General features: G+C 35.4%; 2 protein-coding genes across 7 annotated transcripts in view; both read left to right on the top strand.

The window, feature by feature from the left end:
• Window positions 1-27,525, top strand: part of LOC123674723 (Kv channel-interacting protein 1-like) — a 228,272-nt gene that overhangs the window by 3,052 nt on the left and 197,695 nt on the right. For 2 of the 4 annotated variants that reach the window (XM_045609723.1, XM_045609727.1), the window contains exons 2-3: window positions 1,536-1,799; window positions 4,836-4,904. In XM_045609723.1, coding sequence (XP_045465679.1) covers window positions 1,601-1,799; window positions 4,836-4,904 — 268 coding nt within the window. In that variant the 5' untranslated portion in view covers window positions 1,536-1,600. Of the gene's footprint in view, window positions 1-1,470; window positions 1,800-4,835; window positions 4,905-27,525 lie in introns of those variants that run through there. The other 2 variants (XM_045609729.1, XM_045609724.1) reach the window with 2 other exon arrangements.
• On the top strand, window positions 6,798-20,257 carry LOC123674722 (tubulin epsilon chain-like). Of its 3 annotated transcripts, none has more exons than XM_045609721.1 (8): window positions 6,798-7,062; window positions 7,112-7,344; window positions 7,436-7,740; window positions 16,365-16,616; window positions 16,681-16,815; window positions 19,450-19,523; window positions 19,574-19,830; window positions 20,104-20,257. In XM_045609721.1, exons 1-8 carry the CDS (start codon window positions 7,038-7,040, stop codon window positions 20,218-20,220), a joined length of 1,398 nt encoding a protein of 465 aa, XP_045465677.1. In that variant the 5' UTR covers window positions 6,798-7,037; the 3' UTR covers window positions 20,221-20,257. The 3 variants fall into 3 exon arrangements, with proteins under 3 accessions (XP_045465677.1, XP_045465676.1, XP_045465678.1); XM_045609720.1 differs by having other exon boundaries at window positions 6,805-7,062; window positions 20,073-20,257; XM_045609722.1 differs by lacking the exon at window positions 16,681-16,815 and having other exon boundaries at window positions 6,806-7,062; window positions 20,073-20,257.

The raw sequence follows: 27,525 nt of genomic DNA, 5'->3' as shown, positions 1-27,525 counted from the left end.
CAAAATTAGCATATCACATGGTGAAAACTTTAAACTGGAATATCTATGGCCAATTCATATTAAATATCTTGTGGAGGGAAGGTTATACGAGAAAAAAACTCAAACTTTAACACATGTAGGTATCTCAAAACAAAATGTTTGGGGACTCATGTTATAGGTCTTTTTTTCTTAAAATGATGCGGAAATGTGTCATTTTCATTTGTATCTCCAATTTAGGAACACCGTGTAATTACCCCCAGTATCCCCCTATTTCTACGCTCTTGTCGTGAACTTTGAGTATAGAACAATAATATTTTATATTCTATGGTCTGTCATTATATTCATTTGAGTAAAAATTCGATATGAACTGAATTGTAATTTATTGTGACTGTTTGCAGTGTCTAAAATCAGTATATCCTTTTTAAACCGCACCAGGCAGATGCGGAAATTCGAAAAATTTCAAAGAGCGCCACCTTACAGCACTCTGGTGAAGCAGACCACCAAAGCAACAGGTGGGTCTCTCAAAAAGTCTGAAACAAAATCGAATCAGTAAACACACCAGGTATTCTATGCATCTTACTATAAATGTAGCTATACAAGGCACTGACATTGTTAAAATTCACTACAAAAATGGTGAAAATTATGCATTCACAGTTCGCAAACTCAAACACTTTTTGTTCGTCGTGAAGCACCTCTTATGCTGGGAATAATGAAACTAGAGAAAAAAATTGAGCTGTTGAGACAATTTAGCGATGTGAAGAATCGAAAACGTGTGCATCGCTTAAGACCGAGCTATGATCAATGATTTTTTATGGCCAGAATTGGAAGGTTTTGATTTGGACGACATTCATTTCCAACAAGACGGTGGTACGTGCCACACAACAACGAAAAAATCGTTATTTTGCAAGAAAAGTTTCATGGCAGTTTTATTTTTGAAATAAGTGATATCAATTGGCCACCGATGTCTTGCATTTTGATACCTTTAGACTTTTTTCTTTGGGCTCACGTGAAAAATAACATCTATGTCGATGCCCCACAATACATAATCGATTCAAGACCTTGAAGATTCGTTATCAAGGACCTAAAGTCGCAAATGTGCGAATTAGTCATGCAAAATTTCCTGAAAAGCATATGGTGCTGCAATCGTAGCAGTGGTGGCCATTTGGCTGATATCGTTTTCAGTCCTTAATGACATACCTTTCTCTTTATACTGGGATAAACAAACGAGAAAATTTCGAGTTGTGAGTATAGATTTGTCTTCGAAAGAATTCATTAATACATACTTCAAAACGAAATAGCTTCCTAATATCGTATCTGTCATATTCTGAAACTTTTGGTTGTACTATTCAATAACGCAATTGATAATGATTCTTATTCCAAGGCAAAAAAATCATTGTTTTTCAACCTTCATGTTAAATCTTCCATATATTATGTATCATGATCTGGGTAGAAAGTGAATTTGTTTTACCGACTTTTCGTTGTTTACTGCAGATTTCAGTGAGAACGAAAGAAAATAAATAATAAGATTGAATGAAGATTTACCTCCTTTATTCTAGTATTGTACTGCAATATGTGAGAATCTAGAACAAATTGAAAAATTACCAAATGCATCAAATTCGTTATGTCAAACTATCGTGTAAAATCAAAATCTGCACAATTTATCGGTGTTTTAGTTTGGCGTGATATTTTCGAAGTGATGGAACGTTTGAAAGATGATATCATATCTGATACTAGAGTGGAACTTGATACATCGACTGATGGAAACAAAAATAATGATTCCCACAAAGACGACCGAGGCTGTTTAGGATTCCTACAACGAGGTAAGTTATATTTATGTTGGTTGTCTACTAAATGAACATTTAGGTACTAATATTACAATGGAAACAAGTAATAGTCAGACACAATAACAATAATTAGAGTCAAAGTTTTTATTATGTAAATTATTTGCAAGTACAGTTTTCAGCTTTTGCTTTTGTCTTCAGGGGATTGATATCAAATAAAAAATCAATTATTAACTATGAAAACTCTTTTATTATTGATTTTTATGGTCATTCAATTCGGACAAGTTTCTCAAAAACATATTTTTGAAATTAAAATAATCCAATGCATGATCGGGAGATATAGTATCAAAACAATCCATCAAATTATCCAGTGGCAATTTACAATCGATTTCTTTCCATGCAGCAATAATATCATCGGAATCTATGTAGTATTTTCCTTTCTTGTCTAAATTTTGAAATAATTCCAGAGCTTTCATTTCCGGATCCCACATCTTTGAAAGTTTGTCGACCAGAAAGTTCAAAAGGATGTGAAAACTGATTTCATCTTGATCTCGGAAAATCAGGTTGCATTCACTCGGATTCAAATCCAAACCTACAGTTCCAGTATAGATAATGCTGAAATCCATTTTCGTATAGAAGTCCTTGTATCCTATAAGTTGTTTCATAGCTTTTTTAACCTTATCTGCTATATCTTTGTTAGCCATCGTCGTCCCAACTGTCTCGAGAAATGTGACACTTGCACTGGCAAAATCACAAGATATAGGTTATATATGGGAATTCTATTCTATGAACAATCTCTCTATAACTTAGTTAGCTGTTATACGTTCTATAGTTTTTATTTTTTCCATAAAATAATGTTTGAACCAAGATTTATAGAACACTCAGGAATATATTCTGCATCTTGATTTGGGTCACCAGATCCAGATGCATAGAAATTTCGATGAACGCTTGTTCCCCGAACAAGGGTTAAACGGGCTGAAGTGGATCAAAAATCGAGGTATTTTAGGGATAAAATTCAAAGTACTAGTGCGAGCGGTATGGCCTTTGGAATAAAGATTATATTATCTTTTAGCTATTGGCATATTCACCTATATTTTTAGGTACACTGTTTTTGATTTGATGTGTGATCGACTTCATCTCGTACTTTGTGGTGAAGTGGATCGCACTCCAAAAATCAATTACTATTACCTTTTACCATTAGAGGGGTGAAGTTGATCACTTGTAATAGTATTTTAACTGCTAGGAAAGCTAAGATGCAATTAAATCCACATTGAAATCATTGAAAAAAACAAAAAAAAAACTTCATTTGCTCTGAGTGAAACGAAAAATGGTTTGGTTAGAAACAGAATACAAAAAACTACGAAAATAAATTTCTAACAAACATAAAAATGGTCTCTAGTATTGAGGCATATGAATGTTCTCTTGTCAGTATTCAGTCTCCAGGTAGGTAGTGGTTTATTCTATTCTCTCTTCTTTGGCTTTCAGATATTTGCCGTCCCACGAGCGTAGCCAGGTTTCAGTTTCGAGGGGTTCAAGATTTAGATTACCGACCGCGCCTGCGCGAAAGTGATTTTTCTCCCTTAAACCTCCCTCTGGCTATGTCCGTATGCCTTCCACATGTAACTTGCTTCAGGTAGATTTTTCGGTACAAATTATCTGGTGCATTTTCACATGGGCGATATCCTCTACATGCGGGGGTATAGGATAACTGGATAAAGACATTTTTGCGAAATGAGAACCGAGGGGGTCCGGACCTCAGAATACAGGATCCTAATTCCACCGACAATAATCTAAACTTTTTTGAATTGAATTGGACACCTGGAATTTTTTTTATTGCATATTTAGAGGTACTCACCTCTCGAGATGCTCACTGAAAGCATCTCGAGAACTATAAGACTTGGAGTAAAGGACTACCGATATATTTTTCGAAATAATGAGATATCAGAAGTTAAATCATAGTTATCTCCATTCGTTCTCGAAATACAGGGCGTTTTTAAAAAATGTTTCAAATATTTCGGCAAATCTTAGTTTCTGTTTGAGATGTTAAAAAAATTTTAAAACGTTTTTTTCAGTAGTTATTATTATTATTTATTATTATCATTTTATTATTATTTCCCTGTGAATTGAAAGAGCGAAGACAAAATTCTTCGACGGAATTATCCATTATTCAACCAACAAATCTAAAACCACATGGCAAGTAATTCTTGAACATACACATGAAGAGGAAAATTGACTTGAGCGTTGACGAATTCTGTGATCGCTTTACTTCTTGGGTCGGAAGGATAGTTGAAAGTCTTCCTCATTTCAATATACCATTCCACCATTCATTCAGAACGCAGATCTAACCAGCACCAGCAGTTAATATATCACGAAGAAGGCTAAAACTCTATTAAAGATATATTGTTTTTATCTATCAGCTGACTTCAGTGAACTTTCTGTACGAGTTGTCAAATCAAACCTGAATTCCTTAATCTAGCCGCTACCTAAAATTATAAACAGATGTTTGATTACCGCTGTTTTCCCAAGCTGACTAAAAATATCTAAAGTTATTCCGGTCCTTAAGAAAGGCAATGCTGATGACCTTGATAATTAAAGGTCAATAATTTTTTGTAGGGTTTTTTTCAAGAATACTTTGAAAATATATTAGCGCTTTGTACATTGAACATATCATCAATTCTATCGCGAGAAACGAAAAGTTACCATACATTTTTTTTTCATTCGCAAATTAAAAATATAGTCATTCTACAATGTAGATTATTGTTTAAAGAAATTATGTGAAAACCTCATTAAAATCGGCTGTATGTAAGAGGAAAAATAATTTCGTTTTGAACTGAGTAGTCACATGGTGGTATTCCCTCTTAACTCATTACACGCCATCCATCTACAGAAAATTACAGTTATTAAGTGATTATTGTTTTGATTTCTGAATGAGCTCTGATATTATTTATGTGGTGTATTTATGTGGCTATGTGGTGACAATAGTCTTTTTGTCTAAAAATAATAAAAATTTGACATTTTCTGTTATTTTTATTGTTTTCATGCACACATTTCTACTCCAATTTTCATTTGTTTCAGCTTGGAGAAAACTGAGAGAGCCCAGGCCTATCACAGATGATTTGGACAGCTTAGAGCTCTATTATTTACGTAAGTAATGAGTCTTTATAAATACTAGTTCATTATCTGAATGCAGCAAAGAAAGCTTCAGAATAGTATATTGTGCAACAAAGTGGGGAATGTCCAACTTTTCTCACGAGTGTGGAAGTTTGTGACACGAGCCTGAAAGGCGAGTGCGAGTAATTTACCTAACTCAATTCAAAATGGTCTTCGATGACAGTATCTGTTCATTTCTTGCCTTTCCATAGAAACGACTTCTCAAAAGCCCAATTTCATTGGTCTACCAAGCGAGGTGTGGGCAAAGTTCCATGTGGAATAATAATATTATATTTCTCATAGTATGAGTAATACATCGTTTTGAAGTTGAGTAAGCTATGAATAATACGCTACTTTCCATAGCAGTTGTAGGAATAACTTTTTTCTATTGATTCAACCGTTTTTGTTCTGAACATTGTTGTGTATGCAATCCTAAATTTCCAACGAAATACAAATTACTGAGTTAGGGTTAGGAATTTCAGCTCTTTTGAATATACGGTGTGCATTCATTAGAACGTCTCGAAAAATTTTATGTTATTCACCTTATGTTTCTCAGTGGGATGAAAATGTAAATGATTTTTGGAAATAAACATATTGTCTTCATTATTATTATATTATAAGACTGAAAGTAATGTAATGAATAATATATAAGCACCTTTACCTATGTATAGGCAGTTTTCAATTAAGTTTCAACTTTCTATTCATCATGAATGTTAATATGTTCGGTTCACTCCATTTGCATAAACTCAACCTCATATTAGGAGATTATAATTCTTTCATTCACTCAAAGATACTGAAACCCAATAGATAAACAGACTTGCCAAGAAAGAACTCAAACTTGTATATTTATCTTCGACGCCAACCGTAAAGATTATGGTTTATATATTCAAGTAGTAAAATATCTTTATAGTTTACGATAAACACATGGGAGCCTACAGTGGTGGAATAAATTCGAATATCTTTGAAATTTTTGACGATTATGACGCGAAACGGATCTAAAATTATTATTTTACTATTACCAACTTGAATCGATTAAAAGGTATATCATTTTAGCAACATTGCTTTATTTTTGTGTCTTGGACTAATTCCAATAGGCAATAGGTTATCGTCAATTATTGGTCAATTTACAACCTCGATATTTTCCTAGTATCTATTATATTCTATTCTAGACTGAGGAGGTTAGTGTCATTTATTTTTGTGAACATTGCGAAACTTGGATCTGAATCGTTTTTATCTTGTTTAATTGGATTGTTACCTGCTGGTCCAGTGGGTAGAGTAGAACCACGTACTCCTGAGCTGAAGGTCGAACATTCAAAACCCGAGCTTGGAAAAGAATTTTCTGGTTACTGAAGTGGAGATAGGACATATTAACATTGACAGGTCCCACAAAGGCCTATGGGATAGAAAACATTGAAACAATTGAAAAAAGGACACATAAATTTAAAAAATAAAACATATATTGAAAGATTCAGTTTTTTCAAAGTGTGGGTACCCCCCCCCCCCCCATTACTCAACTATAGTTACACCTCTGCTCGAACGGAACAACCTGATTGCTTCGTTCAAAATTTCATGTTGATCGCGTAACCTGCACAAAATTAAAGAAGAACATCGACAAAAATTAATATAAATTTAGAAGACCACAAAACAGAGTTGAGAATTGGGTATACATAAAAAACAAAAATTTCAAGTAGAATATTCTTTTAACAAAGGGTCTGATCAGAATAAAATATTGCGTCTTGAAGTAAAACAACAATTTCAAGTTAGATACAAATTTCTGTGTTGATCGCTTCTCTAGAACCATAAAAAATTCAACCAGAATATCAAAAAAAAAATACCGATATTTTCCCTAACAACAGATCCTACCTATTTGAAATTTATAGTTTGAATATGTCAAATATATCATTTTTCAAGGGCTGAATAGGCACAAGGTGAAAGACCGCGCAAAAGTAAATGTCAACACATTTCTCGAATTTTTATAAATACTTGTTCGTCATTTAAATGAAACGTGTTGCTAAACAACAACATCCATTTCTAGCACGATAATTATTGACAATTTCAGTTTGAAGTATGTAGTTATGAGTTTAGAAATGAATTTGAAGCTTTGAATTTGGAGTATAGTTTATACAAATGAGTGAATTTCTGGTTATTCAAGGTAGGGTGTAAATGACCTCATCATGCACTTTTAAGTGCTTTTTTTACAGTGGGACAGTGTGGGAATCAAATAGGTGGAACGTTATGGCCGTCAATATTACAAGAATACAGAATACTTCCTAGTAATCATCCCAAAAACATTAAAACATCCATAACAGGAGGAAGTGATAAAGAAATGAAGTTCACATTCAACAGCTTTCTGCACATCCCTACCAAAATAAATCCGTCGAGTCTTCAGTGCTTAAATTTATCTGAATTGCAGGAGAACGACATAAAAGCAAGGGTATTACACCTTTTCTCAATTTGAAAGTGATTGAAACTCGCCAGATAAAATTTTTCATCCGTATTATCCATTTTTTATAATTTTGTTCAAGGTCATATGTATCGACATGGAAGATAGTGTAGTGTCGAGATTCTCGAATTCAGAGTTAGGTTTTCTATTCGACAAAAGGGGAATTGTCAAAAACTATCCAGGATCAAGTAACAATTGGGCTGAAGGATATTGTACACATGGTTCAACCTTCAAGAATAAAATATTCAGAATTGTTACAAAATATGTTGAAAGATGTGATTCTCTACACGGAATTTTATTACTATATTCAATGGGCGGAGGAACCGGATCAGGTTTGGGCAGTTTTATATTGGAACAATTGGATGAACAATTACCGAATATAGAAAGGTAACATCTATTCATGGTTTTACACTATCTCTATTAAAATCCACAAAAATTATTAATTGTATGGAAGTACTCCCATTAGGAGCTCTATACTTGATGAGAGTAGATAACCTGTGAAAAAAAAATTAGACATTAGCTTCACAAGACCTACTCCACAAAAGTTAAGGATGTTCAGACATTTTGAGACCGTTTCAAAAGTTTCCATTTTTTTATCGATTTTTAATATGGAAAATCTAAAGGTATAATTATCTATATCAATTTTTTGTCCATTCCTCTATAAGTTTCAGAGTTTCGGGTTAAAATTTATTTTCAGTACTCGTAGTTTACTCCAAAAATTGAAAAAATAAAGTTCAGTAAAGATAGCCTCCTCGAACATCAACCACAGTTTGACAGTCTAGAGATTCACGGTTTGGCTTGATTTCAAGTCAAGCTCAGGTCAAGTAGTAGTTTTTCAATCTCAAGTCGAGTCAAGTATTTATTTATCAAGTACTTGCATCATATCAAGCTACTTGATTTTTAGCAGTTTTATTGTGAAGTGTCACATCAATAATATAACGATGAAATGAGAAGGAACCTTTGCAAAAATACTTTAATTTATCAAACTTATTGTATAAAAGAACCGAAAATATCAACTTTTTTGAAATAGAAACATAAATTAAATCACTATTTATCATAACAAAATAAAAAATAATAAATCATAAAGTTTCTTAATATTGAGAAACCTCCAGGCTTTGTTTGATTTAATAATTTTCCATCCAGGATCTAAGACACATGAGGCATCTTATAGATTTGTCGCCTAACCTATTGTGGGTTTTTGAAACTGTAAGAGCAGCTCTGGAAAATTGTCTTTCAACAGGAGCTGAAAAATTTTTGTTTTTGGCCAAGTTTGGAAAGATATTTCTGAAACTACCAAAATCTACCAATAGATTTCATAGAAATGTGAGAAAACTACTAATAAAGTCACATTGGCGAATGCTTCAGTCTCTTGAGGAATCATCTTATTTAGTCTTAGCGCGCACGAGATTGCAGAAATATATGACGTGCGACGCGTGCATATCAAGCTCAAGTAATATCAAGTAGCTTGATATCAAGTCAAGCAATAAATATCTAAAATCAAGTCAAGTCAAGCTCAAGTATGTAATTTTTCACGAGCTTGATTTTCAGTCAAGTAGTTGGTTGAAATGTCAATCTACTTGGCTTAATGAATCCCTACTTGACACCGCCTTTGCATATTTTCGATCACATTGTTGATTATTATTATTATCATATTTACGGAACCCCTAGTCGGATTTATCATGTTTACAGCCATTTGGACTAACTGAATTTGAGGACGGAATTGTTATTTCTCGTTGAACCTTAACGTTTTAAACCATTCCCGTTTCAAAATTCGAAAAAAATTTTATTTGATTGAAAAGTTAGAATTTTCAGATTGATGTACTTTTTATGTCAAAATTTACAGAATTACAGCATTGAAAATCTCCGGATCATGGGATTCGTTTGAATTTATTCAATGCATTACAAATAGGTATTATCTATCTAAACTGGGATAGTTTGAATTGAAATTGTTTCTCTTCTCACGATTTCGATACGATTTTATGCGAACGAAACAATGATCACACAGAACTGAATTCATATAGGAAAGGAGAGTTCATTTGGCACAGATAAGTGGATTAAGGGTAACAAATTTATTTTCTCCCATAGGTATTGTTGGATGAACGAACAAACGAGAAAAATATCGCAGCTTCAGCCGTTAAATTTCCCTAGAAGCTCGCAGCTTGTATGCAAAATTTTATTTGTGCGTCCGTCTGAATGCTCGAACAAATCCCTGAAGTGTTTACTTTCGGAGCGTATGCAAACGTAGTGTATTTATGAAATCCGGGAAAATTCGACAACTCCACTTGACACGGCTAGATTGAATTCGAAGCATGAAACATCCAATTCCAAATCGAAGGATATAATAATAAAATGACATAAATTAAGCTTAAAACACGGTGTTCCTGAATTGGGGGTACAAACGAAAATGAGAGATTTCTCTGACAATTTTAAGGAAAAAGGCCCATATACATGGGCCCCAAAAGCTTTGTTTTCGGAATGCAGGGTGTTTAATTTTAATTTTTTTTCGAGTTTTTTTATAGCGCCTACACATCAGAAGATATTCAACTGAAATTTGGAATAGATTTTGCAAATTAGTGTTTACATCACATGATATGTCAATTTTAAATACAAATCTACAAGGTAATATTTTTTTCTGGAGCAGTGCCCGCTTTTTTCTTCCAGACCTTTTTTTGGTGGACCATTGGTAGTTGAAAAAATTGTAAAAACAAACATCGGTTTGTTACTGTATCTGCTACCAAATTTGGGAAAAAAATAAACACTTGTCTGGAAATTCTCAGGAAATTCCAAATTATAATGAAAATAATAATAATAATAAACTTTATTTAGCACTCGGCTATCAGGTTAGTAAGACCTGATGAATAAATTAATTATAAGTTGGTGTTTATTTTTCCGATCTGTAGCAATGAGAATTCGATAAATTGTATTGAGAGTAGGACTACAAGAAATACCCTGTATCCCGAAAACAAAACGTTGGTGGCCATGTTTATAGGACATTTTTTCCTGAAATTATCCAAGAAATACTGAGACGTTCTTTCTGTGAAACTGTGTAGAATCAATATTTGCTAAATGTGTACTGAACGATATAATTCGACCAATATATCAAACATCTGTTATTTCTCAGAGAACCCCCTAACTTACTGTATATTTGCACATTATTATTTTATTATCAGGTTCGGTTTGAGTTTCATTCATATACATACAGCTTTTATAGATTCCAAGTAAAGCCATGCACAACAGACGAAATATTTTCAATTACATTTTTGGATTCCAATCTTTCGAAATGTGAACTGCAAATTTTTGCTCATTTTTTTATCGAATGATTCCAATTATTCGAGATAAGGAACCAAAATACAAACATTTTGAAGAAGATGTTTCTTAATTTGAATTCAAGAGTTACAAGGGATGTGAATTATTAAAATAACTTGCGCATACGCCATTTTGCAACAGCTGGGAATTTTACTGCTTGAAGTGATGTGAAATTTCGAGATGAATTCACAATATTGCCAATGTGTTAATCTGTTGATAATTGAAATTTCTCGTTTTCTTCTTTTCTTTCAAAATTGGTTTTTCGAAATCGAACACAAAATCAAGAAATTTGAAGCGCGACTAAATATTTTAGAACCAATTGTTGATGATGAATTTAATGTTGAACTTTGGAGAAAAGTCACCGTATGTCAATAATGCTGAAGTTCATCAAATAGTATGATAGAGAGTTGATTATCTCAATCGCTCCCCGAACGATAAAAACTGTGTGAATGTGGATTTAGGTGGAAGTATTCAAGGTAAAAGAATGCAAAAAAAATACTCGATGTACCACTCTTCTATTATTACGCTTCTAAATGCACCATCAAAGTTTTAATGAATAAAGGCGATTAGTTTATTAATCTATGTATTAACAATTGTATTTATAAAATATCAGTAAAATTATGAAAATAACTTTTGAATTGGGAACTGTATCTCCCATCAGGAGGCATTCCAATAAATTATTTTCCAGAACAAACTACATCCGCTCATTTTCCGACGCATTAAACATTTGAGAAATTTTGGCACATGAAACACCTTAGCAGTGCCCTAATTATGTTTCGAATTCTCTAATGTTAATAGCGCCACGCATAATTGACTTGCTTAATACGTCTACAGGTGATGTTTACAATCTTATTGAGCATTAATTCTATTCCCGCCCAATTTCACGTCATTATGATATTATTCAGTTTATGACAGCCCCGTAAGCTTTCACAGATAGATCCAGCATTAAATATTCATGCGAATTACCAGCAGAAACAGGCCAATTACATTGAACCAATCGCTTCGCCACATCGTTCGTCACAATCGCGTAGAACAATTCATACAAAAGCCCACCTGACTAAACAGGATTGCCATGTATTTTCCCCCAAACTTGGGGGATTTTTGGACACGCTGGGTAGAATTTAGGAGACAATATTCCATGGGGTATTTTTTGATGAATTTGACTGGGGATTTTTTGGGGAGAAGTATTCAAATTTAACATAAGTCAAATGTCGAATTGTTCGCTAAACTTCATTACTATTTATTCATAGAAATAAACAACTCTCGAACAAAATTATGAAACAACGAATTTAAGATGTATGCTGACGAGTCCGTACACCATCGCTTGGACTCTCGAATCGTACGTCTTCCCTCTTTTCCTTCGAAAGAGAATGGGATGCACTTCATTATATCGATTGGAAAAAGACTTGAAAAATTTTGTATTGAGGTTTCTCAAGATAAAAGTGCTCTGTTAGAGCCACGGTTTGGACAAATGTCCATTCTTGATTTAGCTCTTCTATCCCTCCATTTTTCAAATGCAATAGTGGAAAAAGTATTTCCTTTAGTCAACATTATTGAAGATGAATTGATAAATAGATTATCCATTTCAAGCACAGATTTAATTCTGAGCGTTGGATTTTATTTAATGAAAATCGAGTGTGCACTCTTTAAGCCCACCACAGGTATGATAAATAATTTAATGTAAATATGTATCAAACTAGTGAAGAAAATATTTCAGCCCTAGATATATTATTTTGAATTGTTAACCAATAAATTTCATTGCTTTCAGGGTCTTATAGTAATTTTTCGTGTACATTTTTCTGTATTAAGAGTAATTGAACATTTTCAACATTATATTACCTTCAAGAATTCTTTAAATTCTTTCAAATATAAAGGTGGTATCGGGTAATGGAATCCAAAGATCAATTGAAACTCTTCATTTCATGAATCTAAGCTTTCGGCTATTGTCCAAATTGATCTTTTGTTCTTAACTTATTCTTTTGTTTTGACCTATTCATACAAAACCAGGATGATCTTCGATGCTGTTAACGAAACTGACGACATCCTCAGGAGCCTTGGCTATTACTTCGCGAGTATCCAGAACTAACTTTCCCATGTGGGTGGTTCTTAGGTCAGTCAGCCCCGGGAATTTGCACACTATGTGTTCAGCTGTTACTACCTACTTTTCATAATGACTGCAGATCTCATCTACTGACCTACTCATGCGGTACAAAAGAAATTTGCACCGACAGTGTCCTATCAGCAGTCCAACCATTACCCAAAGCTCAGCTCGAGGTAGTTTCAGGAGCTTTGTGGTATAGGTCAGTTAAAACACCACAAACCCCGGAGTATTCCTCCAGAGGGTTTCACATTTTCCCTTTTCCATTGTTAGATCGCTGTCTTGTATTGGTATTTTCCAAGCCTACAGAAGGTCTCAGGACTAACAGGAGTCAACCTTGATGCCCTTTTTGTAAGGTCATCGACTTTTTTGTTTCTCTTCAATACCAAAATGTTCCGGTACCCATAGTAGAGTTACTTTATTATATATTACGGCACTCCCATGTCAGTAGAGACCCCTGGTTATATGATTTCACGGACCCCAGCGTGGCCTGGCTGTCCGTAGAGATGTAAATAAACGAGACCCTCTGAAGTTCCTCTTGAGACACTCCGCTCCATGTCTTTCCAGAGAGTCTTTTGCAGGCCCACATGGCTGTAGTGGCTCTAATAAGGGTATTGTCTATATGTTTCCTCTAGTTGAGCTTATTATCCAGATATTCACATTCACTGGAAAAGTTCAGAGTCTGGCCATTCAGAACCGGTGCTCTGAGGTTAAGATTCCATCTTCTAGTGCTAGTGAATGGAATCAGTGTTTTCTTTGAGTGGTTGACAGTTAGTCCTTCTTGTTCACACCACCTCTCAATAATAGTGAGGGCATATTGCATTCGGTCATATATTGAACTCTCATGCTCATCTTTCACAAACACAACTATGTAGTCGGCGTACTCCTGAATATTGAAGCCACTCGCCGCAAGCCTCTCCAGAAGACTATCCATGAACAAGCTCCACAGCAGGGAGGGATAGTATCCCTCCTTGGGGACAACCCCTGAACGTCAGCACAGTCACTTCTGTTACCTCCAGACACCAACGACGGTCCCCCTAAGCATACGTGATATCCACTCGACAGTGGAGAGTTCATCCACCCCTTTGCGTTCAGCTGCATTACAAATGGAGGCATGCAGGGTGTGGTCAAAAGCTCCCACAATATTACGAAACATTGCAAGCGTATTCTTCTTTGCAGAGAGGGTGCCTTTTACTTCTCCAAAGTCCAAAGTCTACAGTAGATCTACTCGCCCTATGGGCAAACTGTTAATTGTGGAGCTTCACATTTCCCCCTATGTTATTATCTATTATTTTCTCCATGGTTTTCAGGAGAAAGGAGGTGAGACATATGGACCGATAGGATTTGAGCACCGATGAGTCCTTCCTGCCCACTTTTGGTATAAATAATACCCTTGCTTCTCTCCATGATTTCGAAATATAGCCCCTCACATAGCTAGCCTTCAAGATCTCAGATAACGGGGTATAATGAGTTCATCCCCTTTCTGGAGCATGGCCGGAAATATTTCATTTGTTCCCGCTGATTTGAAGGGTTGAAAGCTTTTTATCGCCGAGTCAATTCTTGATAGGTGAAAGCTACCAGTTTTCTGATAATCCCATCTGGGTAGGCTATATTTTTTCCCAACGGTGTCATCATTTCTGGGGCTGATTTGCTTGGAGCCAGGAAATGAGTGTCTAGCAGTATTCTCAGGCTCTCTGCAGGATCAATCGTTAAATTTGGCTTCTTGATTTGACCAACTGGATTGGAGTGATCTTAAGATAGTGCCTTTTGAAGTCTAGCTACGGGGGCTATTTTGTCTATTCCCTCGCAGAAGCTTATCCAGGAACTCCTTTTGGCCTTTAAAACTTCTTATAGCTTATTTAGAAAATACAAGAAAAGGAGATTGAATATTAAAATTGAATAGAAGAACATGGAAAGGATTGTAGAAAATTAAAACATACTTATTGATTATAGAAGCATTCTTACAAAAATGACCATGTCGTGAATTTTGCAGACCCTAAGAGTTTACATGTACGAGACAATATATATTCAGAAGATAATTCTAACAAATTATAAATCCCTGAAGATGGACTATGATAATAGTCGAAAGCTTCGATTCATGAAGAGTTTTTCATGATCTTTGGATTCCATTACCTGATACCCCCTTTCTATAGTACGATATTAAAGACATTATTTCTTCAAAATATGGTTATGAAACACAAATTTTCATAAAATTAGAAAAATTGTTTCTTCGTGAATCAATTATCATTAGAATTATCGACGTTCATCAATTATTCATATACAGGGTGTTCTGATTTGTTTCCGACAAACTGAAATGGGTGATAGATCACATCATTTTGAGCAAAAAAGTTCCTATGAACATGGGTCCGGAAATGCTTCGTTTCCGAGATACAGGGTGTTAAAGTTGAAAAAATATTTCGCGTTTTCTTTAATATGTTTTGACTGCTTCGAAATCCTTTCATGAAATTATTCCTATTCAAATATTAAATTTAAATTCATTTTGAAAATTTCTAAGGCGAAATGCATGCGGATTTTCTATTGCCCACTAATAAGTAGAATTGGTATGCTATGTAACTGTTGTTTTTAAGTGTTCTGAATATTCTGTTTCCTGAAATATTGCGTTGTTGGGATGCTTTACGAATACTGAGTTTTTATTTTCTTCGAAGGTCTGTAAAATCCTATTTCTCTGTAGATGATTTCTTCTTTGTATGCTTCGTTCGGGCCTTTGGTAACCAATACCATTTTCCTGTATTTGTTGATAAGCTATTAACTTAGTTAACTATAATTATAATTAATGACATCTGAACCTAACACACTTTAAATCTGTCATTGTGTATAGCCATTTAAAATCTATTGCCGCAACAATTGTTGAATGTAAAACAATCAATCATTCGAAGATGTCATTTGTGCATTCAACAGAACGGTGGACATTTCGAACACCTTCTTTAAAAATTATTATGTTATTTTGTTTTGTTCTAAATTGTTACTTCTAAAAAATATTTAATTTAAAATTATTACAAATTTGTTTCTACATGTTTTATAGATTACAAAAATATGGATTTGGCTTTAAATGCGTTTTTCTCTGAAACGGTTGCCCCTAGCAACTTAAATGAGTTATACCTTTTTTAACTAGAAAAGTCAGGGGAATCGATTTTTTTAGTCCAGAATGACGTACAGGGTAGCACAGAAAAGTTGCTACGGTTTAAAGGGGACGAAATGATTGCCAGTGGCGCCCTCTAGAAAATACAACCAAATCGACCACAAATTTGAATTTCTCACCTCAAAAAACCCTATGTACCAACTTTCATGCAATTATTTGGAATCAGTCGAAAGATATTTAAGAAAACGCGAATTATTTTTTCAACTTTAACACCCTGTATCTCGGAAACGAAGCATTTCCGGACCCATGTTCATAGGAACTTTTTTGCTAAAAATGATGTGATCTATCACCCGTTTCAGTTTGTCGGAAACAAATCAGAACACCCTGTATATATGAAAACTTTCGATATTTTTCGAAAAATATAATGATTTTGGGAGGAAATTCTGCACCATCTGGAGTATTTTTAATGCCTGTCCGACTAAACGCCTACCCCCCCAATTCATGCAGATTCGTGTGCTGCGTCTACCCGAACGGCAGCGAGGACGTGATCACGGCCCCCTACAACGCGATGCTGGCCACGCAGCATCTGATCCGTCACGCCACGTGCGTCTTTCCCGTGGAGAACAGGGCGCTGCAGGAGGTGTGCGATATCAAGAGGCTGGCCGGATCGAACCCGACGACGGGATACGGGTCGTCGATAGCGGGCACCTTCCAGGATATGAATTCGATAGTGGTGAAATTGCTGCTGCACGTAACGAGGTGAGTTTATACGCCCCCGTGACTTGTGTCCTCGGGAGGAACGAGGAGACGGTTTATATTTCAGCGGTTCACGGTTTTCAGGACAGCTGAACTTCGACATGAACGAGATCAATACGAACATGGTGCCGTTTCCGAAGATGAAATTTTTGAGTTCCGGCCTCAGTCCGATCGGAATTTACGACGCGAATAACTTGTCGAGGTAATGTATGTCGATGGAGAACGGATATATCAGGGGTAAGGTCGGGAACTCAATTCATTCGAACTTGGTTCTCGATCTAGAACGTTTTCAATGATTTTCTTGTCCAGTGTTACGATATTATACTCGATGTTGTTACAACCAGATCGAATTATATCTTCAGATTAGTTTTTTGGCAATAGAATTGTTAGATTTGAAGCATAATCACGCACGATGTGGCTAATACATGTAGGCTTGGTTAATCGATCGCCAAGAGGTTTGATTCGATTACCTGGCCTTTCCTCTTCTTCTCCGTGACTTTGCTCGGGTTTGTAACAATTAAGCACTTTTAATTATGTATATCTATTTACAAAGCCACACTTAAAGTACAAACACAGTATATACGGTACTGAATTTCGTCTTATCGTTGAGTGTTCATTACGAAAGTCTTCGAATGTCACGCCTTCGTCTTACTTCAAGTTTCGTCGTCTCGTCTTTAATTCGTTCGCGACTCGTCTTTTTCCAGTCCGCGAACCGTCTTTACGTCGTACGTCTGAGGTCTTTCCGACCGAACTTACTTTGAACTCGACTAAGACTGAACTTAAAACTGACTCTCTGACTGGGACTTTTTCACCTACCCTGACTGTCGCCTTCCCTTCTTCCGATTTGGCCACATCCTCAGCATCACTCCGATATCAGGGGAAAGTACCACCCCTAGTCCAATAAGAGTTTTGCCGTACCGTCCACAAAGCTCTTCGCGGATTCCTGGAAATCGAATATTCTCGAAGGACCAGATGTGATACCACCGTCTGGTTTTCGAGCTTTACATGACATGACACATCTTCGACACCTCGAAGTATTGACACTTCTTTTTTACGTTATATACAATAGCAATTCGTTCCCTGTAAATTCATTGAAACTGTCATGCCCTCTACACTTGAAGAAACTAATAGGTCTCCAAGCATCCTATAGACCATGTTAATTATTTACAGGGAACAATGACTGAATCATTTGGATACATTTGGCAGAAAGGGAGCAGAAACGTCTGATATTGGCCTGGAATTTGTTTTTTGGTATAAGAAATGCCAAATATCAAAGAACCAGGCACCTGAATCTATGAAGAATGGTTACCGGTTCATTTCAAATTTTTTTGGTAGACCTTTATGCGCTTAATAAGAAAAGTTGATCAGAAGACTTTGGTCAACGCTGGTTTTCAAGTTAGAGGGTGTTCAAAGTAGACATAGCGATAAAAGCTACAAAAGTAATATTTTCACAGTTTTTTCGAAACTTTGCAGCTAAAAGGTCTATAGCCCTATAGCTTGAGAACCAGCATTGACCAGAGTATTCTGATCAGCTTTTCCTATTGAGGGCATAAAGATCTACAGGAGACAACATTACAACATTTGAAATCAACCAATAAACATGATTCATACATTCAGGTGCCTGGTCCATTGAATTTGATTTGAAATTTGATAAGGAGGAAACCGAGAGATAAAAATTCTATCGGAATCTTTCAGGAATGATTTACTCCAAACCTTTGGAACCTTAATATAGCAGGATCCAAAAATAATTTCAGTGAGAACACTCTATTACCTCCACACTGGCTTACTCACAGGGCACTGTTGCCTCATGAGACACCTCACATGGTCATAGGAATTACCGAAATTGTAAGCCTACCAAATAATGCTTAGGACAAGAATCTTGTATTCCTACAAGAGTACATAATGTCCTTGAAACCCTCCCAGATGGTTTCCATTAGAATGGAGTCCCATCTTTAAGATCTTGAATCGATTGTAGATCATTAGCATAGAGCTTATCTTTCACGTGGAACCAAAGAAATATAAGTCAAAAGGTATTGAATCACAAGATCTCAGTGGCCAATTGTTATCACCTCTCCGAAAAACAGCCAGAATACGTTTCATGTAAAATTGCGATTGTTTCTTTGCTTGTGTAGATTGTAGCACCGTCTTGTTGGAAATAAAACGTCGTCGACATCATCGATATTTTCAACTCCGGCCATAAAAACATCATTGATGCACAAGCTTCATTTTCGAATGAGTAAAGTTCAATCACACCACCATTTAAAAAACTGCAGCAAACAATGACAATGTGGATGGAGATGATCCAATCAGCGAAGATTTGAAATTGCAGGTGATCGACCGGCTTGAGTTCTTGTGTGTGTCAACTGAACTTTGAAAGCCTTAATTCCTAAGTCCTTATGCAAAATACGGTGTAATGTCATTTGAGGAATGCCTAATTCCCAAGATCGACGAGGAACCCACACCCACAGGTTTTGCTCAACACTAAGAGTTACACCATTCTCAGTTGTTCTTGTTGTTTCTCTCTTGTTTCTTGACGAACAAGGTTTCGATTCTTCACTTCACGAACTTGTCCGAACTATTCAAATTGGCCACAGGGTCACCAAAACACGTTTTTAATATTTTTTGAGAATGATATGTTGATAAAATTATTTGCGAATTTTATTATTTCATTCTTGACGTACGACTACCATCTTCCTGAAAAACAACTTGAAGATATTATTCCTTCTAGGTGTAACACTAATGTTCCATTTTGCTTTTTTGAAATGAAAATAGGTTTTTGAATATATATAGGGGATAGGAAAGTTTTGCATGTATTCCATAAGGTAATTTCTTCCAGTTCCTCAACTAGGGAAAAAAATTTTTGGAGCGCATGCAGCAAGAACAATCAACTACTACAAATAGATCCGATGGGTATAGTCTCTGATCTGCAAGCCAAAAGAATATTCATTGATATTTTTCAGACGATACTAATTTTTTAATGGCTAGCATGCTGTTTGGAAGAGGAGAGTATACACTGACAGATATCAGAAATTATGTCAATAAATTCCAGAGAAAAGCCCCACTCTTAGAATGGTCGAAGAAATGTACCAAAGTCGGCTTATGTTCAGTACCACCAATAGATTCCAAGTTCTCTATGATGGCTTTGTTCAACACATCCTCAACGAAGGAGATCTTTCGTCATATTTCTCAACAATTTGAAAAATTATTGAGGAGGAAGGTAATTGAGTTGAATTTGAATTTTTTTCACCAAATGATATTTCGGAATGATGATCACACAATTTCTGGTTTAAATAATTTATAACTACGAAGATTGAATATGATGGATTTTGATTGGAAAATATTTATCAGTAGAAAATTCATCAACTCCAATATTATTTTCATTTTTGTTCTCCAAATCTACAAGATTCAGTCTGGAAGTCATAAAGAAATACTGATAGTCCAATCATTGTTATTTTATAGGCTCACGTACACCATTATACGAAAGTTCCAGGTTTTGATTTCGATTGTTTCTACGAGTGCCAGAATACCATTGCAGATATTGTCGACGTTTACGAAGAAGCTGGAACTTCAAGCTCGAACAAAGAGAAAAGGATATTATCGAATATAAATTACTGAGAACATTTGAAATAAAGAGGTTGAATTCATAATTATTTTTCATTTTTAGAAAGTTGTTTTTTTGAATGAGGTAGGCAACTTAGGGAAATAACATATATCAGTTTCCTATCGAAGACGATATCAATTAACAGATAATTCTCTAATGAAAGATTGTCTCGGTACTCTTTCAGTGTGGATTCATAATTAGTTGTTTTTTCTCATACTTGAAGGATAATGATTGATTTCTGAAACTAGTGAGTAGTGGATTTCCGAAAAAATTTAGATCTATCTACTATATTGTAGATGAAATGACAGATATTTTCCTGATATTCAACGCGATTATTACGATGCTTATCTCTGTCAGTTCACTAGAAATTTTTTTTTTAATATTTCAGGGCCTGGACTCAAAAAATTCAATTTGAGTGTTGACTAAGGCAAATTTTGTACGATACATACTCATGGCATATTGAAGGGATAATATTTCAACCTTTTCACATCCACTTGATAAATAATGTTATTTATACAACATTAATATAAATTTTGATGTACCCAAGAAAAGTCTGAATGATTTCACTATCTCAGGTTGTCCCTTTGGTAGGTACTGAAAGTTCTACTTTATGTGTGCGATTTGTCATTTGATTGCTTTTTCCGTTACGCGAATTTAGTTTGAAACTGTCAATAATTATCGATAAACATGTATGAAATATCGGAATGAGTTTAAATTTAAAGATTGTGGGCAATTGGACGTATAAGTATAAAAATAGTGGTATCATTAGGTGAATATAAAAATGTTGAAAAATTGAAGCAAGTCAAGAATCCTTTTTTTTGTACCATATTCATGGCATATTTGAAGCACAAAATTGAGAAATATTTTGCTGATATTCAACTAGATTATATCAGCAAAATATTTCTCATACTATCGCAAATATAGAAAATCATGATTTCACTTTTTTTCGGGAATCACCCTTAATCCTATGAGAGAGTGAGATGAATTTTTTCTGTCGCACTTCTCATTTGACAATTTTCCCTACGTTACCTTCCGTCTGATCTAGCAAGTAATCAGAGCGAAGGAGTTCTCTTATAATTAACCCTAAAAAGACGAATGTAAAGACGGCTAAATTGTGTACAATTTATCTTTCACGAAACATGAAGCTATAATAGAAATAAATTAAGTTTAACGGTATCATCTTCTCTCTTCACGCGAATTACTGGAATAATTAACGTTGGTGGAAGCCTAAACTAGGAAATTTATGTATGAAATTAACCGGTTCGGTGTGAAATTTTGAGACTTATAGCGTTATGTTATACTCCTTTCGCTTGAATATTATAGGTTCTAGGGGGAAGACACTAACTAAGTGAATTTTTTGCGTTGGTTTCACGTGGGTTTTCGCTGAACACGAAGTGAAGTGCAAATGAATGAGGAATAATTTAGCCTTAGGATATCTTGAAATAGCTGAAGCTTTTTTATTATACTTCTAAAATTGCAAATTCAATCATAAATGAACTCAATTTCTCAAGTTGAAGGTCATCTTATAATGTAATTAACATATTTTGGTTTTTATTAGTTTAGAGGGTTTCAATGAAAAAAGATTATTTTATCGTAGAATGAAATTCAAGTCATCCTGTAGGCAAAATTTCAAAGTTGTTGAATTCAAGAGCTCAATGGTTAATCCTTGCAGAAACCCATACCAATGGGTGCCACCAGTTCCCTTAGGTGTTCCAGGCAGAAACCCTTGGCATTAGGGAATGCGTTGCACTTGTTATAGGGCGCAACTACTGAAGAGCAAAAATTAATACATCATCCGAAAGTAGAGCAGCCCTACTAGCGCTTGACTCCCCACAAGTTGAGTCATAGTTCTGGCTTACCAGCCAGTCATCAAGCAATAGCAGTTAAGGAATAGGAACAAAAGAGGAAGTTTGTGTTCTGGCAGACAATAAATGGTCGAAGACAGGCCAAGTCACTTCTCTCTTTCTCGACCAGCTGGACAAAAAAAGTTCTCTCACTCAGTAAACAGGAACTGAGGAAGCAGACTGGCGCACTCACGGGACATTGTCCCGTAAGGTATCATCTGAGAGGCATGGGAAAAGCGTCTGAGGACCCATGCCGTTTCTGTCAAGAAGCCACTGAGACAGCCAAACACTTGATATGCGAATGTGAAGCTGTTCACCGGAAAAGGCTACAACATCTTAGCTCTTGGAACAAGTGATGAATGTAGCTCCCAGTAAGGTAATAAAGTTCATTGAGACATTACTGCCGGACTGGTTAACAGCGCGGGGATGCACAATAGATCGCCAGGTCAAGGTGCATTCGATGCTGGGGGATTTTTCACTCCTCCTCTAATCTAATCCTAGTCACCAAACTAGGAAATAACATGATCACGAAAGAGCTTGTGCAAAATTGTCCTGCTGTAACCAATTGTGGTCAAAGGCGTAAGGAACTGGTTTCTCATATAATGTCATCATGATGTTTGCCATTCATTGTTACTACATTATATGGCTAGTTCTCGAAGAAAAACAGCACTCTCATACAATTCACGGTAGGTAAACACCATAGTGTTAATCGTATTATGATAAAATAATTCAATTTCCTCTCAAGCTGTGAGAAAATAACCATTTCAACATGCATTGCTATTATTTCGTCACAATGGGTGTGCTATTTCAATTGAGAGTGAGGAATGACCTCAAACGATAAGGTTCGTAACTCTGATGACGAATCCGTCCTCAAATTCGATTCTGTACGTCCGTCTGGCCGTATACGCGATAAGATTCGAATTGAAGGATCTAAAAACTTGAAGTTTTCAGGTTAGGTTCGGATTTCAAACGCAGTTGAGCAAAATCAGACTAGGAGTGCCGTAAATGTAGCCCTTCTAATTTCTGAGCTCCGATAAATTTAAAACTGCATGTTAATACATTCAGAAGAACCAAAGAATATCAAGAAATATATCGAAAAACTGTTCACATCATCAGAACATTCAGAAAATTTTTATTTAGATATATTTGATATTTAGATTTAGATAATTTACCTGTATATGTTCTTGTTATGAATGAATAAATAAATAAATTTAAAAAAAAAGAAGCCAAATATTGAATATTTTCGTGATTACAGATTCTATCAGGTAGAGATTTGCATTTCTACATATTTCAAGCTTTTTGCAACATTCGTTTGTATAGCTTAACCAAAAAGAATATCGAAAAACAAAAATCTAATATTTCAAAGACTACAGAACCGAATGAATAGGTAATATTAATTCCAAGTTATCTGCAGAATTTTATATAGGGGCGCCAGAACCTGAAAATTTGAGCAGAATAATGAAAAAAAAAACTGGCAAGCACTGACTTGATGTCAGTGGTCTTCATAAATGCACCAATTGCAATTGCAAAGCGCAATTTGAGTGGAAAAATTCTCCTTTGTTGAAGGTTATGAGTAAAATCGAGTCAAATAGGGGCAAGACCCCCACGAATTTTCAGATCAACTCATTTTCCCGGTGATAATTTGCAAATTCTTCCGATTGGGTATGAATCGAGGGGAAAATATAAAGGATTACCATATTTATGGACGGAGTGGCCTATGAAACTTCCCAGATAACTGCGGAAGCTCAAATCTGATCTTAATTATAAATTTTTGGCTTAGCTCTCAAGTCGAGTGGAACCCCTTAACGAATCAGGCCATAAATATTCTAAAGAAATTATAGAGAGGGGTTGGTAAAAAGAATTTCCCAAATAACCGAAAATTTTGCCGCAGTTCGCGGCTTATCAGTTTAATGATCCCCTATTTTATGGAAGTTTAATTTGGTATCTCGAGAATTGCGAGGGAACAATTTTGATGAACTGGAAAAGTGGCTGGAATATATAAATATCTCCATGAACTTTCGTTAAGAGCTGAATTTGACATAGTAGTAATTGACTGTGAACAGAAAAGTTTTTGACAACAGCACGTGGAAGAAGTCTGAGTTTTTCAAAGCTTCTCATACAACTTATACAGGGACAAGAAAGAGCAGGCAGCAGTCAAATGAAAAAATTGACACTGTTTAATTTTTCTAAATTTTTCGTATATTGTAGAATATGGCCTCCTGAATAAGAAAGTCAATGGGCCCAACTCGATCCTATGACTTGTTTTCAAGATACAGCATATCGGTCTTTAATAAAGAGAAAACAGAAATTTTGTGAAGCTTCTCTTAAACAGATATATTTTTCCATTTTTAGCTTATAAACTTTGTTAACGCTCCTTCCCCGAACAAAGAGAATTTCTAGCCAGGGCCGCCGCCAAACATTTTGGCGCCCCGGCAAAAAAAATTCGCCGCACTGCTTTGCCTAATTTATCTGAATTTTCTTAGAAGGAGCCTCTGTTATTTCTATCAGGCATCTTTTCAATTTTATATGAAATCGTATTTTTGAACTTGAAATCACCTTATCATGTACGAGGCTTTATAGTAAAAAGACGACGCAGATCTTGAATTCATATTCAGTTGAGAGCGCCTATTCGATTTCAATAAAATTGTCGCTTGGCAATTGATACAAAGAGTGGTATTGTCATTTTTATGTCAAAAAGTATGTCTTTTTTTTTTAACTGACTTTGCGCCCCTAAAATTTAGCGCCCCGGCAAAATGTCCGGTATGCCGCTCCTGGTGGCGGCCCTGTTTTAGCCAATAATTGTTTTGAACGTTGAAATTCGACTCACTGAAGATAGACAAATGCAATTCTGTCTGTCCGTAAACTTATTAACACTCGAATGGAGAAACCTAGAAACTTATAATTTTCAGAATAGGTTTGGATCTCGAATTCTGCGGTTTTGTTCGTTAATGGGATAGATACGAGGCAAAATATGAATAATTTAGTTCATTTTTTTTGTTGGTAGTGAGGTATAATTCGGCGTTGACTAAATTAGAAAGATGTTTGCTAGTTGCACTTCGTTTCAAGCAACTTGAACGTTGTGTATTTATTGACTAGAGTATATGGAGGATAGTAAAAATTGGAAAAGGATTTAAATCCAAACAAGTATAGATTTGATGAATACTAGCAAATGGTCTCTTATAGCTAGCTGTCATTTTGACTGCCTGTGGTTTATGCTGGTCTTCTTCGTGTTCCTATAGCTCCTTATATCCAAACACGATAATGCAATAATGTCGTTTTGGATTCACGGCTTGACTTGACATCAAGTCAAGCTCAAGTCAAGTAGTAGTTTTTTAATCTCAAGTCAAGTCAAGTATTTATTTATCAAGTACTAGAATTCGATCAAGCTACTTGATTTTTAGCATTGTGCAGTGTAACATTAATGAGAAAATGAGAAGCCACCTTGCAAAGCACTTTTATTTTTGGCGAGTTGTTCTCGAGCCAAGTTACGAGGTACGCCTTCTCCCAGGGGTTTGGAGATACCCTTCATAGATTCAGATTCACCCTTTGTATTTGTTCTCAGATGACAGCCGCCAAAGAAGTTTTATGATTTTATTATGTTTGCGTAGATTCTTCTAGAATCACGCAGATCCTCAATGAACAATGAATTGATTTATAGGAACAGTCTAGGCATCCCAATTCCCAACCGTCTCGGTACCTTCGTTCCTCCGTCACTAGAGCTGATACTCAAAATGTTAGATTTCTAAAAGAACCAAAATCTACCAGCAAATTTCTGCCTAATAAAAATTCCTTAGAAATGCGGTAAAACTACTAAAAAAGTCACACTGGGAATCATAGGTGTAATGAGGAGGGTTTTTGGTTGATTAAAAGAAATCAAAAAAATTTTGATTAACAATTTGATAAGAATTTGAAGATTCTTTTTTTTCAAAGTGGGGGTGAAGGCCTCCATTAGTCAAGTCTAGTTACGCCCCTTCTGGCGATCGCTTCAGTCATCTTGGAGCTCGGGGAATCCCCTTATTCTGTCTGAGCGCGCAAAAATATATGACGTGCGACTCGTGGTTATCAATTTCAAGCAATATCAAGTAGCTTGGTATCAAGTCAAGCAATTAATGTCTCAAGTCAAGTCAAGTTCAAGTGTGTAATTTTTCACGAGCTTGATTTTCAAGTCAAGTAGATAGTTAAAATATCAAGCTACTTGGCTTGATGAATCCCTTAATGTCATTACAATACAATATTAACCAGTCGACAAATTTCGAGATTTGCTGAACCAATATTTCGATAGGAAACAATTTTACCCTTAATGTAAGTTGTAACTTTGATGAGGTTGGGTTTTTCGACGTCTTTGAATTCCAGTAAATTTTTAATCCATACGAGAGTAAGAAAATGCAACAGTCGAAAATATTTATACTAATTTGCTTTGATCAACTTGTTAATCCACAAAAATTCAAAAATAAAACTTTTTTTTCGCACAGAATGAATGGAGGGGTGAATCTATGGTTGCGTCCAGTAGTTCTTAATGCTTGCGATATATCATCGAAGATCGATGTGAACTATTTTTGAGTTATTCTTTCCTCTCCCTAAAAGTGAAACATTCATCATCCTCCTATAACAAAAGACCAGCCTTCAACTGTAGTATTCCAGATAAACGATGAACGGGGAATCGTCTTCACAAATAGAAGACAATTGTTTGTTGTTACATCCCCCAAAGAGGAACTTGACAAATAATCCACTTTATCGGTAAGTGTTCCGAGTAATCCTTCAGGGTAATTGGCATTATTTAGATCTGAACTTCCTCGTTTTGATTAATTGAGTAACTTCTCTTACCTCAGACCAAGCTACAGTGAATTCGAAATTAGGTTGGTAACGGTGATGAACCACAGGGCGAGGCAGTTAATTGTTCATTTCGATTGGTTGGCTGCATTCGAATTTCATTTATTTAACATCGTTGACTCGCGGTTTCACCCTTTTCATCGAGTAAAGTGTTTTTCGTAGAGCGTCACGGTAATTCAATGTTGTCAACTACGAGTATTATCACGTTGTTAGAATAATACATCTGAACTAGATCGCATTGAATTTTATACATAGGAACGAGAATGGAAAATGGAAGTTCATTATTGTAGTATATTTTGCGTTCTCTATTGAGTAAACAATGAGTTGTTTGAATAATTACTGCTATAGCACATTCTGAACGATTGAATTAGGTTTTTTTGACATCAATACATATTACAACTGATGAACAATCCGACGAATGTATAAGGCACGCAAATAAGTCCCCGCTAAGTTTTTTTTTATAAAATTCAACTTTATTGTGAAAAAATGGTTACGAATGAATCATTCATCGTCGTGGCCATTGTAAGCTACAAATGTTCCTAACTTTGTGGTAGAGCTCTATCACTTTATTGTGCCTTTGTTCGTATTGTGGCCGTTTTTGCGCATTGCTTGGTTCAACCACATCAATTGAAGTCGA

The sequence above is a fragment of the Harmonia axyridis genome, chromosome 3 (genome assembly GCF_914767665.1).
Source record: "Harmonia axyridis chromosome 3, icHarAxyr1.1, whole genome shotgun sequence".
Taxonomy (NCBI): Eukaryota; Metazoa; Arthropoda; class Insecta; order Coleoptera; family Coccinellidae; genus Harmonia; species Harmonia axyridis.
Note: the sequence above shows the minus strand (reverse complement) of the source record. Positions and strands in the feature narration are given on the sequence as shown.

Bases quoted from the DNA above. Each gene is read 5' to 3' on its own strand.
- LOC123674722 (XM_045609720.1), top strand. From the start codon at position 7,038: ATGAGTGAATTTCTGGTTATTCAAG. The intron at 16,816-19,449 runs GTAATGTATGTC...AATTTCTTCCAG, and splicing joins GACGCGAATAACTTGTCGAG to TTCCTCAACTAGGGAAAAAA. The intron at 19,831-20,072 runs GTAATTGAGTTG...GTTATTTTATAG, and splicing joins AAAAATTATTGAGGAGGAAG to GCTCACGTACACCATTATAC.